Raw genomic sequence first — 16,163 nt, 5'->3', positions numbered from 1 at the left:
AGGACTGGAAACATGCTGAGATAAGAACCCTCCTGAAAAAACTAAGAACTACTGGCCCAACTCTCTGCTCCCGTTTTCAGCAAAGGTCCTTGAGAAAATGATCAATTGACAACTTACCTATCAGCTGGAGCACCACAACCTCCTGGATCCCTCCCAATACAGATTTCGAGAAAAAACACAGCACCTATACAGCCCTGATAGCAGCCACCAACAACATAGGGCCCCTCCTGGACCACGACAAAACAGAGTTCTCATCCTCCTGGACCTGTCAGCTGCTTTTGACACCATCTCCCATCACACCCTGATCAACAAACGGAGCCAAATTGGAATCCAGGGACACACCCTCAAATGATTCGCATCATTCCTCTCCTGAAGAACCCAGAGGATCTGTCTCCCACCATTCACATCAGAGCCCATAAAGATTGTCTGTGGAATTCTCCAAGCATCGTTCCTCAGCTCCATCCTCTTCAACATGACTCCCCTGGCACACACACTGTCAAATCACACAGACTCTACATTATCTCCTACGCCGATGACACCCAGCTCATCATTTCGCTGACCAAAGACCCTTCTACCACCAAAGCCAACTTCCACATCTGCATGTTGAACGTCGCCGAATGGATGAAAGAAAACAGTCTCAAACTCAACACAGACAAGACCCAAGTCCTCATCTTTGGAAACAACGCCTCACCCTGGAACGATGCATCATGGCCGGTGAATCTCTGCCCACCACAGGCCCCAACAGACCATGCCCGCAACCCTGGCATCATCTTAAACAGCAAGCTCTCGATAAAAAAACAGGTCAACACAGTCTCATGCCCCTGTATCCATACCCTCTGCATGCTTTGCAAGATCTTCAGGTGGTCCCAGTCAACACCTGAAGGACCGTCATGCAGGCCCTCGTTACAGCAGGCTGAACCATGAAAACACACTCTACTTAGGAATCACGGCACAACTTCTAAAGAGACTTCAGATAATACAAAACACAGCAGCAAGACTCATCCTCGATCTCCCCAGAAGGACCCACACCTCAAGTCAGGAAACTACATTGGCTCCCGATATAGAAGAGATGCCAGTTCAAGATGCTGAACCACACTTGCAAAGCCCTACACAAGGAAGGACCAGCTTACTTCTGACCTTCCACCAACCAGCCAGACACCTCAGATCGGCCTCCCTCTTCCTTGCAGACACCCCCCGGGTCCACCGAACGAAACAACGAAGGTCGTTCTTCTTTTTACCTGGCGTCCAGGACATGGAACGCCATTCCCCTGCACCTTAGTACTGCCCCATCGCTCCAGCAATTCCGGAAAGAACTTACGACCTGGATGTTCGAATGAAATCCACGATGCAGCAGCCAACATCTTCGATTCCTCTAAACCCTCACAGATGATTTGCCACACTTTATAAATGATTGATTGATTACATCCCCTAATAGCAGGACCCTGTTTGCAGTGATGCACCATATAATCCTGAACTACCAGCCTTTGCCGTATTTGTGGATACTGAAAAGGCATTCAACATGATTGAATGGCCTTTTTAAAATAAATGTACAGGTGAGGTTAGGACTTGGTAAATACATTACCGACTTGATAGGACTTTTGAAATCATGTCCAATGGCAAAGCTGGTCACAGACACAAGCAATTTTCAAGAATTAAAGAAACACATTATTACATGTTTAATGTCTTCTTAAGTTGTATTACAGTCTGGCCACATTACATAAACTGGATTGAAGTATAGCACATACTTTAAAAAAAAACTGTTTATTGAAGCATCACTCAACAGACAGGGACAGGAGTGACATGAAAGCGAGCATTCAGTTTATATTTTGGTTAAAGCAGCAAATTGCTAAAGTTAAGCACAAATATACAATTAACCTGGAACCTTTATGGCCAATTACATTTTGTTGTTTATGAGTCAGCAGGCTTCCAATTGTCAGTGTCTATCCTACCCTCCCCGGTCCCAGCCCCCTAAGACCATAGCACATACTTGCAAGCAAAGTCATATGGCCCAGTCAGATTTTATACATCTAGCACGACAGCATGAGAACACACATACCGCATGGGAGAAAGTGATGGGTGAAATCTCGAAAATTGTTGACCACGAAGTCAACATTTCTTTTGTGTTGGCTCTCTTGGAATATGTAGCAAATCTGCCTAAAACATGCATACATTGATGGCAATCCTTCTGCTCCTGTCTAGGAGAAAGGATGAAATTCAGGGGATGGCATATTCAGCTCCAAAGATAAATTGAAATTGTGGATATCAACGAAGGGCCCGCTCTTCCAAAGATGAAAGCAGGCACCAGAAGCCAGGAATCAGTAAAGGTATTTATTAGGCAGTGATGAATGCTGGACAATCGTTTCGGTGGACACAGCCACCTTAACCATATATATATTTTTTTTCTCAAGAAAGAATCACAGCAATAGATTATCCACGAGCCCACTGATCAAAGGTAAAGTGTTTTATTTGGCAGAAAGACGCGTTTCGACCACAGCTGTGGTATTGATCATATATATATATATATATATATATATATATATATATATGCATATTTATATTACGACGCCATAATGGTGATCTGCCGTGCTTGCTGAAATATAGAAATTTAAAATAAAACAATCTGAAGCATCACCTGGAGTGCCGTTCTGTTGTTACAAGCGACAGAAGTGATCCAATGTTGCGGGTGCAGTGGGTACAGTTAAAAACAGTGCCAAAATCATCTGTACGCTGTATGTGTTTTGGGCTCAACGCCCTTGTTCACCGGCATAAAAAGCACAGAAGAATACGTGAATTGTAGTCATCCATTTATTTGAATTAAGCCCCGCCCACCTGGCCTCAAGGCATTTTGTGATATGGAGTTTCTACATTGGTCAATTACCCCAGTGGGTTTCACGATATTCCTCACATTACCGCAAGTAAGTCCCAAGTGGGTTCGGCATCAATGTTCAACAGTCCCACTGCCGATACCACAGCCCCCAACAGGAGCCAGCAAGTTGCAAAAAACACGGGTTCGTGGTCTCTCAATCCACCTTTCCGCGGCGGGCCGTCTCCTTGACCGGGCAGGCCGATTAACATATCCAAATCCAACAACAGTTTTTCACCATTTGGAAAAGGCCGCTCATGCTGGTAAGTGATCCAATGTTGCGGGTGCAGTGGGTTCAGTTAAAAACAGTGCCAAAATCATCTGTACGCCATACGTGTTTTGGGCTCAACGCCCTTGACCACCGGCATAAAAAGCACAGAAGAATACGTGAATTGTAGTCGTCCATTTATTTGAATTAAGCCCCGCCCACCTGGCCTCAAGGCATTCTGTGATATGGAGTTTCTACATTGGTCAATTACTCCAGTGGGTTTCACGATATTCCTCACATTACCGCAAGTAAGTCTCAAGTGGGTTTGGATTCAATGTTCAACAGTTCCACTGCCGATACAACAGCCCCCAACAGGAGCCAGCAAGTTGCAAAAACCACGGGTTCGTGGTGTCTCAATCTACCTTTCCACGGCGGGCCTTCTCCTCGACCGGGCAGGCCGATTAACATAGCCAACAACAGTTTTGCACCATTTGGAAAAGGCCACTTATGCTGGTAAGTGATCCAATGTTGCGGGTGCAGTGGGTTCAGTTATATATATATATATATATATATATATATATATATATATATATATATATATATATATATATATATATATATATATATATATATATGTATATATATCTTACTACCTCTGATGAGGTGTTGAAGCGCTTTAGAGCAAATAGCATACTACCCGGGTGCTCAAAGTTAGTGGCCAATCCAATGGTTATTGTGATTAGCTTTGTTCTCTCAAAACATTCCATCCGCTTACTTCAGTTTCCGTGTGATACATTTATGACTTTTGTGTGATCATTAGAGACGGTAACGTGGAAAGTGTAGGAAGCTGGCTATTTATGCATTGTACCAATGTACGGCTACAACATGCAAATAGTCCAGACGACCCTTGTTGGTTTACTGGGCTTAAATTAATAATCCCAAGAGCTCTATTTGTGGTAGTGTGGGCAAGCAGTTTAGGCTTATCAGAGGGTAGTGGTAAGCATTTGTTGCACACCCAGTCAAAAAATGAGACACACACTCAAGAAGAAACTCAAGACCAATTTAGAAAAATAACACAGATTTTCATATAATTTTAGACACCAAGATTATGGGAATCAGGTAAGTACTTTAGATATTATAGATTTTTACCAGAAAAACAGTAGAAAATCACAGCTGTCAGATTTGAGGCTTGACCCTTGAATGTGGTAATGGTATCCTGTGGGAGAAACATTCACTGCAAAGGTACACTTACAAACAATTCTCAGGGTTACTCTCCTGGAGTTAATGTGCTTAAGGGCCAAGGCCCAAAGAACCACCAGCAGTTTGGATTTAATTGCCCTGGTGTGTCCGGGTGCAGAGGTGCTAGTCCCGATGAAAGCCTCGAAAGCTATCCGTTAAAGTCTATGGAGGAGTGCCCATGGAAAGCAAGGCCGCAAACAGGGACTTGCAAGCAGGGACTTGGGGAGAAGCCCGGCAGAACCCAAAGGGGCAGCAGCGACTCCTCCGCATTGACGGAAGAGCGTCACCCACTGCCTGGCGAAGAGCCAGCAAATGAAAAATAAAACAATATTCTAGCATTGTGTTATTTCTTGTTTGCTGGCTCTGAGCCAGCTTGTGTCGGGAGGGGCGGGGCATGGGAGGGGGGAGGAGTGTTTGTTCAGTTCTAAGTGCACATGTGTGTTTGGCCGGCCGTCTCAGGCTGACCAAAACACACATGCGCACTTAGGTTTCTCCAGCCCGGCTGCATTCAGCCGCTGGACTAGAGAAACCCCACAGACTCCATGACCTGAGCGGAGTGCCTTTCTAGTCCGCTCAGGACAATCCCAGCACGGGGATGGGATGGGAGTCTGTCTCAGGGGCTGCTGGGACCAGGAGGAGGGCAGCAGGAGCGACACGACGCAGGAGGCGGCCTGCAGCTTCAGGTAAGTTCTTATTTTTATTATTATTAACATGCCCCCGTGCGTTCCCCCACCCCCTCCCACGCTACCTTCACCGGCCACAACATCCTTTGTTAGTGGCAGCCGCCGCTGGTGACGCTTATGCTTTGTGTTCCTGGTTCCATTGTGTGTTAGATCTGCTATCTCTAGGCGTGGGTCTGATTCGGGGGCCAATGTGGGGAAAATGTCCTGTGGGGGGTCAGATTCGAGCTGTTTGGTACTAGAATAGAAGTCAATTCCACATCTGTCTTCCCACTCTCTATTCTTATCCCTAAGGCAGCTTTTTATTGCTGGAAAGTAAATAAGAACTGGTGTAACTTTTATAGTTTACTGTGATTTAATGAGACAGCCGAATTCGATGGAAAGTGTGCAGATATTGGACTTAGGAAAAGGAGCATGATGTGTTCTGTTTACATGTTACACACACTTACTGAACAATGTTATGAGATGCACAGATGCCCGCTTTTGGAATTGTCATTGAATAAACGATCTGCTGGGTGCATTCTTCTTAATAACAATGATTTAAAACTAACTCCTATGTACAATAAAAACTAGAAGGAACCTTAGGACAAAAAGAAATAAATACCCCAGGGGCCATGCTGCTGTCCCGGAAAATCCAAAAATGGGGCAGAAAAAGTATTGTCCTAAACTCTGTAATTCGGCGTCCTGAAAAACAGCTACTAGTAACAAAACATTAGTTGAAAGTAGCTTTAAGCTTCAACGGTATCTAGTGCTTCCATTTGGGCTCCTGAATAATTTGAGTTACCAAAGGAATGTCCCAGGGGGCTACTGGACGGTGCATTACAAACCGGCTAAGATAAAAAAAAAACACTCCTAGGGAGATGGGAAGCGAGCTCAGAAACTGGATGAACTTCTGAAAATCCTGAAAGTCTGTATAGCAGAAGCAGCCCGCTGACTGTTAAGGCAGAAACAGCTAAGCCAAGGAGGACTCAGTCAGTAATAGAATGGCTAGAATGTGTAGTTGTGCTACATGTGTAAGCATAGTTTCCAGGCCTGTATACAATAGCTAGCCCCAAGCATGGCCACATTGTTGGAATAAAAGTGTGGATCAAACCATGTTTTGGTATTTAATATCAGTTCCTTGATAGAGCTTTAAATATGGCTGCCATATTGAGAGTGGAAAAGGCGTGAAAGCCCTGAGCTGGATGGCTGGGGGGATAAGCACAGGAATACAGAGCCTGGCACTGCTAGGACTGGATGGCAGCCTCCAAAGGGCTGAAGTCCTCTACACTTGCAAAGCGCCTCAAGAGGCTGCAGTGGTGTACTGCACACTTCTGCATTGCAGCCATCCTCTCCTAGGACATTAGACACTGGCAACAGGTCAGAACCCAACCCTCATCAAAAGGAGAGATTTCTGGAGTCTTATACTCATTGGTGAGCAGTTATGCATTCCTGCGTTTGACCTAATGCACTTAATAAATCATTCTCTAACCACTTCTTAAGTCAGTGTGTTCTTGTATCTCAGTCATGCGGTAATACAGGGTAGTTTAAACCTGTGTGATAGTGCTACCTCTGCAGCCAACAGCATTTAAGTACCAGAAAACATTTCTCAGCCTACGCCCCCAGGATCTGGAACAGTACCACCTCAGACCTCAGAACAGTAGTAGCCCTCCTGCAATTGCGTAAGAAACTGAAAACTCACATCTTCATGGACCACTACCTCAGACAGGCTGACCTCTCCCCCTTCTTCTAGCTCGATCTTCCTTTTCCGCCCCTCCCCATCCCCTTTGGGGTTCCCCACGTACAGGACTCTGTTGCGAGCCAGCTTGGTTTGTGCTTTAGAAATACCAAAACATACATACGTGTGAGCCCTAGTCAGGGCCCTTCCTGTGTAGGGGGCTTCCAACCCTTCAGGGGCCCCCAACTCTTCAGAGGGCCCAATTCAGCCCACAGCAAATAAATATCTGTGAAATATGAGATACTCAGGAGCCCTTCATCCCTTTCTAGGGGGTGGGGGGGGGGGGTTGCTCTATCATTCTGCAAACTGTGCCTGCTCCCACCTTGCCCGGGAACTTATTATCATTGGTCAGCTGGTTGAAGCCACCTATGCAAAATGTAAAAAAAAATAATAAAGAAATAATGCCTGCAAAATGCGCACAAAAATCTTTTGGCAGGTGTTGAAAACTTGCTGGTGCTAAAAAAAAGCAAAAGTGACAGACTAGGCAGTATATTTTAAGGAGGCGGCCTGCATTCGGTCGGCTGGCTAATGTTCTCAAGTGTGACAATCATATGTTACTGTCATGTCTCCTGCGCAGAGGCTGGTGAGTGTATGTATGATTCCTTATTCTTCTTGGCGGTGCAGTGCACGCAGGCACTTCCAACCTCCTCCTGGGTCTCGGTATGTATATTCCTGTCCCCGCTCTCTGACTGCAAGTGGTGTCCGGTGTTCAGTCTCCTCCCCATCTGCCCAGTGCCAGGTCCTACTGCCCGCCTGCATATGTTCCGACATCTCCCCCTTTTGTTGACAAATTTCACTTTCTCCTCGTCTGCCTTTGTAGGAAAGGAGTGGCCAAAAGACAATAAAATGTGAGAGAAAACAAGAAGAGAGAAAAGAGAGAGAGAGAGAGAGAGATATACATTGTGGTTGTGTCTCCGACATTAAGGTTCTTCGACCCATCATTATTGTTCTTCAATGAGCCTATTCGGTTTTCGGCTCCCTCTTTTTGGACGGGACCGTTCTCTTCCCTGGCCCTGTTCTTTTCCCACAGCTACAGCCAGGAGCGGTCCTTTGCTGCTGTGAGGGGCTCCGTCTGCACACTGCTTAGTGTCGTTGCTCTAAGTTGTCTGTCTGTTGCTTGGCAGTGCCTCTCCTTCATCATCATCTGCGCCTACCCTGGCGCCCGCGGGGTGCCCTAGAAGGGCGGGCCTCTAGTGCCAGCAAGGCACCAGCCCACCCCCCTTCCTCTGATTATGGGGACCCCTCGAGGAGGAGTACCCCTACTCAGGCAACCTGTGGCGGCGGCGCGCAGGGCGCATCATTTACGGGACGCGAGGAACGGGGGGAGGTATATAGGCCTCCCCCACCCTCTGTCCTTCCTCTTTTAAGCCCTGGACACGCCGTCTCCCACCCTACCGCTTACCCGGCGTGGAAGCAGCGGGGGAAGCATAGAATGTTGTAATGTTGTTCTTTTTTGTTGCAGGCGGAGTTACAGGGCGATCTGGCAGCAAATGGGTACCAAAGGGTACCTCTGCGTGGCACCATAGGGGGTGCCAGAGCCCAGGAGCCTCATGGGAGGTTCCTGGAAAACCGTGTCGGCGCCCCGTTAGTTCTTCGGGCGGTTGTGGGCCTGAACAATCGGGGGGCTTGCCCTGCTAGGCTCCGCCCTGAAAGGGGCGTGAGTAATAAGGGACCGTGATCCGGGAAGAGGATCACCGAATGGGCAGCACAGATAGGGTTCGCCCCAGTGCTGCTTGGCTCATCAGGCAGGCAGGCGGCCCAGTTGGTTGCCTGCCCTTGGATCGTGCGTAAGATAACCCACCATATTACATAACTGTGTATGTAATAAACCTGCAGCAGTTTCTTACCCAAACAAAATTTGTGTGGTGTGTTTTATTTATGCGTAGACATGCATGCAACTGTGGGGGGGTGGGGAGTGTTGCCTCCTGCTGGCGCTATGATAATCTGAATTCTGTGAAGTGAGGGCTATTTCTAGTGATGGAGTAGGACCGTGACACTGCTGTGATCATGGGCCCTTTCACTGTTGTTATAATTAGAGGCTGACTTGAGAAGAGACTGTCTGTTGTTAGCTGTTGATGCACAAGTACTAGATCCCCTTGCTTTAGTTCAGATGCTGTGGCATGACGACGTGTATCGCCATGTTGTTTCATCTTCCTCTTGGTCTTGTGTGGCAATGCCACTATGTTTAGGTGGTGCTTTGGCTTTTAGCTGAGGCAGCGGGTCCTGCTTGTTCTCCCCAGTACCAGTTTTGCCGGGCATCATCCCGTGGAACTGTGTGGGGTGTTGCGTTAGCCCTGAAGTATTTGGCAGTGCTTGGCCCACTGAGATCTGCACCAGTTTTACTCGTTGGACGGCCTCTTTTATGTTGCTCATGAACCTTTCACCTTGCCATTTGCTTGCGGCAACAGCGGCGTTATCTTCCTGTGATGTATGCCCAGATAGGCCATGAACTTGCAGATTTCTTCTCCTGAGAATGGTGGTCCATTGTCTGTCTTAAGGGCCAGTGGGGCACCACATACTGCAAATATGTCATCTAAAATTGGTAAGGTGGCAGTTGCTGATGTTAATGACAGTTGCGTACTATGGGGAAACTGGAGTATTCGTCGATGACGACTAACGGGTAGCCACCGGTGTCCAGACGCCCATAGTAGTCAGCAGCCAGTGTAGTCCACACCACCTCAGGGAGGTCAGACATGCGTAGTTGCTCTGGTTTTTGTGGTATCCCAGTTGTCTGTCACAGATTACCACTCATGATCATGTTTTCTACCACACGGTCAAGTCCGGGGAACAATACGTTTTCTCTCAGCATTTTCTTTGCTGCAACTATGCCTCTGTGAGACTCATGTGCCTGGATTACTGTCTGCTGTTGGAGGGTCTTTGGTATCACTATCCTGGTTCCTCAAAGTATTATTTCATGCTCCCTTTCAGACAACACTTCCTGTATTTGTTTGAAAGCAAGTATTTCTTCTCTTCTCACCCCTTCACTTACTGGACTGCTGTTCACATGTCTCCACCTCCGTTGCGGTATGAGTGATCTGACTGCTTGTAGCGTGGCGCCATTCTATGTTTCTTGCACCAGTTCCTCTATCGTTATTGGGGCAGGTTTGTTTTGTCGCAGCACAAAGTTTAGGTACACTTCGGCCATGGAGGTTTTCTCTGTGGCACGAGGCAGGGGGTGCCGTGACATGATTTGTCCACTATTTTGAAGTCATAGTCCATCAAGCCTATCCCTCATCTTTCTATGCATGGTGGAATTTTCGAATTTGGGTTGCCCTATATCGTGACCAGTGCTTGGTGGTCTGTCACAATGGTGAATGACTTCCTGTAGATGAACATGTGGTAGTCTTCACATGCCTACACTACCACTAGGCTCTCTTTCTTTTGTTGAGAGTATGCCCTTTCTATGTCTGACAGGCTCCTAATTGCATATGCAACAATCTATCCTGGCGAGACTCTTCGTAGTGTGTGTTGAGCAAGAATGGCTCCTCGCCCCACCGGGCTGGCGTCTACGGTGAGCTCAGTGCACAGGGACATGTTGAAAGAGGCGAGGTGGCCCACTGCCATGACTAGATGGTGAATGTCTTCAGACCCCCTGTCTCACTCCGAGATCCAGAGGAATGACTGCCCCCGTTTAGTCAGTTCACAAAGTGGCGTGCTCACTGTTGCAAAGCTTTTGATGTAGCGAGCACAGTAACTTGCCAACCCAAGAAATGATCTCTCCTCTGCTACGTCCACTGGGGGGCATGTTTTGCTGAGCCTTTCAACTTTGCTGGGGTCTGGCTGCATTTCTTTCTGTGAGAAGATGTGGCCAAAGAACACAAATTCTCCCTTCCCCAGCTCTAATTTGTCTTTGTTTAGTGTCAGGAAAGCGATTTCCATCTGACTGCAGACCTCCCTTAGTGCCTTGTCAGGATCTTCATTCATGTGGCCAAATACTAGGGTGTAATCGCTGTAATTTAGACCATTTTTTATTGGCCTGATCACCCGTCGCACTTCCGATGTCCAGTCCCCTCCCCATCTCTGCCCTGTGCCAGTTCCTAGTGCCCGTCCGGATATACCATTCCAACAGTTACCACCACTGCTGAGTATTTTAACCGCACTGAACATCGGAGGCAAGGGGGTACTGTCTTATGGCATCCATTCTCCTTTAGTAATTGACTCACATGGTTGAGAGCCTGAAACAATTATGTTAAACTGTTAATTTGGCTACTGGCATGTGTTTGATCAATCGGCCCCACAGACAGCCCCCACTGGGGTCTCAACCAGCGAATCTGTGGAAATGACAATCTGGTGGATGATTTCGTAAACGAGCACGTGGAACACAGGGCGCAGAATGTCCGCAGGGCAGCGACCCTGAACCAGAACATTCATAAGTCATGGGTGAGGCAACCCGGTAGGCAGGCAGACTCAGCAAAAAGTACAAGCAGGCCTGGCTCCAGGGGCGGGTCTGGGTAGTCCCTGAAGATGAGTAGAGTTGCCTGCAGACACATGGCTCTGGATGGTCTTGTACAGGGGCAAGCTGGGTATGCTAACTTCAAAGGGGGTTGTGCCTACTAGTTTAACTCTAATTTGGGGCAGGGGCTGTTGTGCCTATGTGCCTTACATCTGCTCTCTCTGCTTTACCCTGCTCACCTGCTCACCTCACCATCAGCTTCCTACTGCTTACCCTGTTCTCTCTACTTCACCTTTCTCTTTCTGTCACTTTTGTCTCGTTCTCTCTACCTCACACACCCATCCCCCTTCAGCGGTCGCTTTTATCTCCCTCCACCTCATCCTCATCTTTATATCACCTCACCCGCCTCTCTTCCTGTGTTAATGCCCTCTCTTCATCTCACCCTTCTGTCTCCAACTTACTCTTCTCTTTCTGCCTCACCTTTACCTCTGCCTACCCTCCTCTCATTCTTCCCTTAACCTTCGTATGTCTTTCCGTCCCATCCTCTCTCTTCCTCGCTGTCCTCCTCACACCCCCCCTTTACCGCCTCACTCTACCTATCACCCTTTCTCTGCTTCATCTTTCCCTCTCTCCATCTCATATTCTTCTGGCAACCTGCAGTGTACATGGTCCGAAGAGTCCCAGAAAAATAAGTCCCAGAAAATAAAAATTGTGTTTTAGAAGCGAATTCTGACACAGTGCTGAATGTTGGTGGAGGGAGTGGGGTGGACGAGATGCTCGAGGGTTGCCAAGGGTTATGAAAATGGTGGTCTTGTGCCAAGTTCTTACTAAAACAGTATTTGCAAGAAGCAAGGCCTCCACATCTAACCCCCTGCTGTCGAATAATGTATAAACTCCCTAGGTCACTGCATCCATCAACCTCCTTCGGTACAGTAACTAGCCTCGTACTCTTGGACCGTCATTACAGCTTCCATTGAGGTGACAACCTGCCCGGGAACCACCATGTCCAACTGGTAGAGCATCGATATAATGGGGTACTAAAGTCCCTTGGACCACCATGTCTTACTTGTAAATGTGTCAATATACTAGTGTACCAGAATCACCTGGACCACTGTATCCAATCTGGTAATGCAACGATATATTAGTGTGCTAAAATTACCTGGACCACTAAATCCAATCTGGTAAGGCAGTGATATATCAGTGTGCTAAAACTACTGGACCACTATACTCCATCTGGTAATTCATACATATATCACTGTGCTAGATTTATTTGGCTGGACATTTACAACCAACACATACATGAGTACGCTATTGTACTAGGATCACATGCATCACAATGTTTGTCTTGCTCATGCATCTATATACCCACCAAGTATGCATTGGTACGGTACTGTACTCGGATCAAAGGCACCACAATGTTCACCTCGCTCATTCATCCATATGTCCACCGTGCATGCAGTGGTATAGTACTGTACTTGGATCAAATTCACCACACTGTTCACCTCGCTCATGCAGCTATATGGCCACCATGTATGCATTGGTACAGTACTGTAGTAGAATTACATGCACAACAATGTTCGCCGTGCTCATGTATCTATATGCCCACCGTACATGCAGTGGAACAGTACTGTACTAGGATCGCATGTACCACAATGTTCACCGCGCTAAGGCATCTATATGCCCACTGTGGATGCATTGGTGTATGCAGTGGTACCGTACTTTACTAGGGTCACATGCACCACAATACTCACCTCGCCCATGTTCGTATATGCCCATCGTGTATGCAGTGGTACTGTACTGGGATCACATGCACCACAATGCTCACCTCGCTCATGAATCTATTTGTCCACCGTGCATGCAGTGGTATAGTACTGTACTCAGATCAAATGCACCACAATGTTCACCTGGCTCATGCAGCTATATAGCCATCATGTATTCATTGGTACAGTACTGTAGTAGAATTACATGCACCACAATGTTCACCTTCCTCATGCATCTATATGCCCACCGTACATGCAGTGAAACAGTACTGTACTAGGATCGCATGCACCGCAATGTTCACTTTGCTAATGCATCTATATGCCCACTGTGGATGCATTGGTGTATGTAGTGGTACCGTACTGTACTAGGATCACATGCACCACAATGCTCACCTCGTTCAAGCATCTATATGCCCCTCCTGTATGCTGTGGTAACATACTGTAATAAAATCACATGCACCACAATGTTCACCTCGCTCATGCATCTATATGCCTACCGTCTATGCAGTGGTACTGTAGTGTACCAGGATCACATGTACCACATTACTCACCTCGCTCATGCATCTATATGCCCACCGTCTATACAGTGGTACTGTAGTGTACTAGGATCACATGTACCACATTACTCACCTCGCTCATGCATCTATATGCCCACCGTCTATGCAGTGTACTGTACTGTACTAGGATCACATGCACCACAATGTTCACCTCACCCATGCATCTATATGCTCATTGTGTATGCTGTGGTACCGTACTGTACCAGGATCACATGCACCACAATGTTCACCTCACTCATGTATCCATATACCCACTGTATATGCAGTGGTACAGTATTGTACTAGGATCACATGCACTACAATGCTCATCTCGCTCATGCATTTATATGCTCATCGTGTATGCTGTGGTACCGTACTGTACTAGGATCACATGCACCACAATGTTCACCTTCCTCATGCATCTGTATGCCCACCGTACATGCAGTGGTACAGTACTGTACTAGGATCGCATGCACCACAATGTTCACCACGCTTATGCATCTATATGCCCACTGTGGATGCATTGGTGTATGCAGTGGTACGGTACTGTACAAGGATCACATGCACCGTAATGTTCACCTTGCTCATGCATCTATATGCCCACCATGTATCCACTGGTACAGTACTGTAATAAGATCATGTGCGATCACGTGCACCACAATGTTCACCTCTCTCATGCATCTATATGCCCACCATGTATGCACTGGTATAGTACGGTTTTAAGATCACATGTCCCACCCGGTCCAATCGGCTCATGGATCCCAATACTATAACACTCAAACTTCCTGAACTGCATTCTCGAACCCGCTATGGCACCACGATCCCAATTTTCCAGCACATCAAGGACCTCCTTCTCCTCACTTTCATGCATCACTATGTTAATGGACTGGGACCTCATGGGACACTATGTTCAACTCATTAACACATCACTTTACTAATGCACTTCGACTCCCTGGAGAAGCATGTTGAGCCCGCTAAGCCTACCTGCACCCTCCATCAGGTCTTGGTATCAGGATCTTGATACCCTTTTCTGGTAGTCTACTGGGACCCTCCCCGCTCATCGTGCCCAATCTCCTTCAGTGGTATAAGACAAAGGCTATACTGAACAACAATGTCTATTCGGCCAGCCCCAAGCTCCCCCATCCAGTCATTATTCTCGAAAAGGATAGGGGAGGGTGCCAGAACTTTAACATTTACTGAAACCAGAGAACACTGTGCTTGATAGTCAGTGTATGATCTGTTACCAGTCAGTGCAGAGTTATTGACCATCTTCTATGTATATTGTGTGACCAACTGTTAATGTACAATAGTAACCAATGTTGGGAGTTTATTTAGTGACCACACAATCATCAGGCTATGTAAAATAACCCCATATCATTGGTAAAGCAGCGCTTTGGATTGGAGATGCCCTTGTGGGGCCACTAAGTGCAGGGGTGGGATTTGTCAGATGGATGTAGAGATATCCTGAACCTTTAATCAGAGCATGGAAATGGATCAGAAGGTTAGAGGGTATAGACATTGCAAAATATTTCTAAAAGATATGGGCATTTACAAAGCATGTGCATATGTGGGTGTTATCCATCATCTTCTGCCATGTGTATGGCCTACACACCAAGGTCATATGTGCCCTTGATCCATTACAACCACACACCCTTTAATTTCTATGAAAGGAATGGATTATTGCCCAGGTTTGACTTATCAGAATATATTTTCACTAGACCTGGTCCAATTCAAACCATTACCAAGGACACATAACCCACATAGGCAGTTCATCTGCCCCCAATGCAAGAGAAGACTTACCCAGATTCCAACCCCAATGACCACAAGGAAGTAGACCACAATGACACTGATGTCCGCTGGGTTTTTGATGGAGGCCTGCTGCACATGATCAGTTCCATTCTTCATGCTCACTTGGGGATCTCTGCGCAGCTCTTCAGGTGTGGTCTTGGAATGGTTGTCCTGACCTTAGCAAGCCCTTCCTCAGGGTTTTTAATATCAGGGTCTGGGAAACTGTTTCTGTGGGCTTTAACCCAGCCACGGCTTCCAGAGGGTCTTGATTCTTCTAGGGCCTTATCTTCTCAGCAGTCTCAAATCTGTAGGAGTCTCACATCTCATGGGGTCTGGACTTTGCATGAAATGTTGCTCCTCCTGAACATCCAGTGTCTGTCACCTGCATCAAATTCCAGCTCCCTCCAGAAGACATTCAGGTTAATGGTAAAGCCGTTGGAGGAGAGGCTGGTTTTAGTATTAATTACCCATTGTAATTAATGGAAAAAACCAAGGCGGACAGGGCCAGTTCCAGTATTAACTATCCAATATTATTAACTGACCTGGTCAGCAGTTCTGAGGCAGGCACAAACAGTTCCGCCTGGAGATGCTACCGAGTGTTTCCGAATATCCTCCCAGGCTGAAGTGAGTTTGAGTTGGTGGGAGGAGGCTGACGGGCAGGTGAAACTTAAAAACTAACTTAGAAAAAATATCTCTTCAGAGTTACCGGGCTATCATGTGTCTATCCTGCGAGCTTCCTTACACAGAACGTCACCTACTGAAGTGGCAGTCTCAACTACCATAGCTTGTCTATTCCATAATAGACAGTGAGAAGTATCTATGCACTCGCAACTTCCTCTTCTACACTGAAGATGGCTGTCTACTTTCCACTCATTACGGGGCCCACTCTGGCCGACACAAGGCGTGGCAGTCTCTTTCTTCTCATGAATGAACTTCAGCTGTCTGACACTGGACAGGACTGTCTCTTTCCATCTCATCA

The 16,163-nt window shown here is 46.9% G+C and overlaps 1 protein-coding gene across 1 annotated transcript in view; it reads right to left on the bottom strand.

Moving 5' to 3' along the window:
* SLC5A2 (solute carrier family 5 member 2) overlaps window positions 1–15,556 on the bottom strand; it is a 123,209-nt gene extending 107,653 nt beyond the window's left edge. Inside the window, exon 1 of the mRNA XM_085615062.1 lies at window positions 15,197–15,556. Coding sequence (XP_085471188.1) covers window positions 15,197–15,301 — 105 coding nt within the window. The 5' untranslated portion in view covers window positions 15,302–15,556. The remainder of the gene's footprint in view (window positions 1–15,196) is intronic.
* Window positions 15,557–16,163: the final 607 nt, after the last annotated feature.

The sequence above is a fragment of the Triturus cristatus genome, chromosome 7, assembly GCF_964204655.1.
Source record: "Triturus cristatus chromosome 7, aTriCri1.1, whole genome shotgun sequence".
Classification (NCBI taxonomy): Eukaryota; Metazoa; Chordata; class Amphibia; order Caudata; family Salamandridae; genus Triturus; species Triturus cristatus.
Note: the sequence above shows the minus strand (reverse complement) of the source record. Positions and strands in the feature narration are given on the sequence as shown.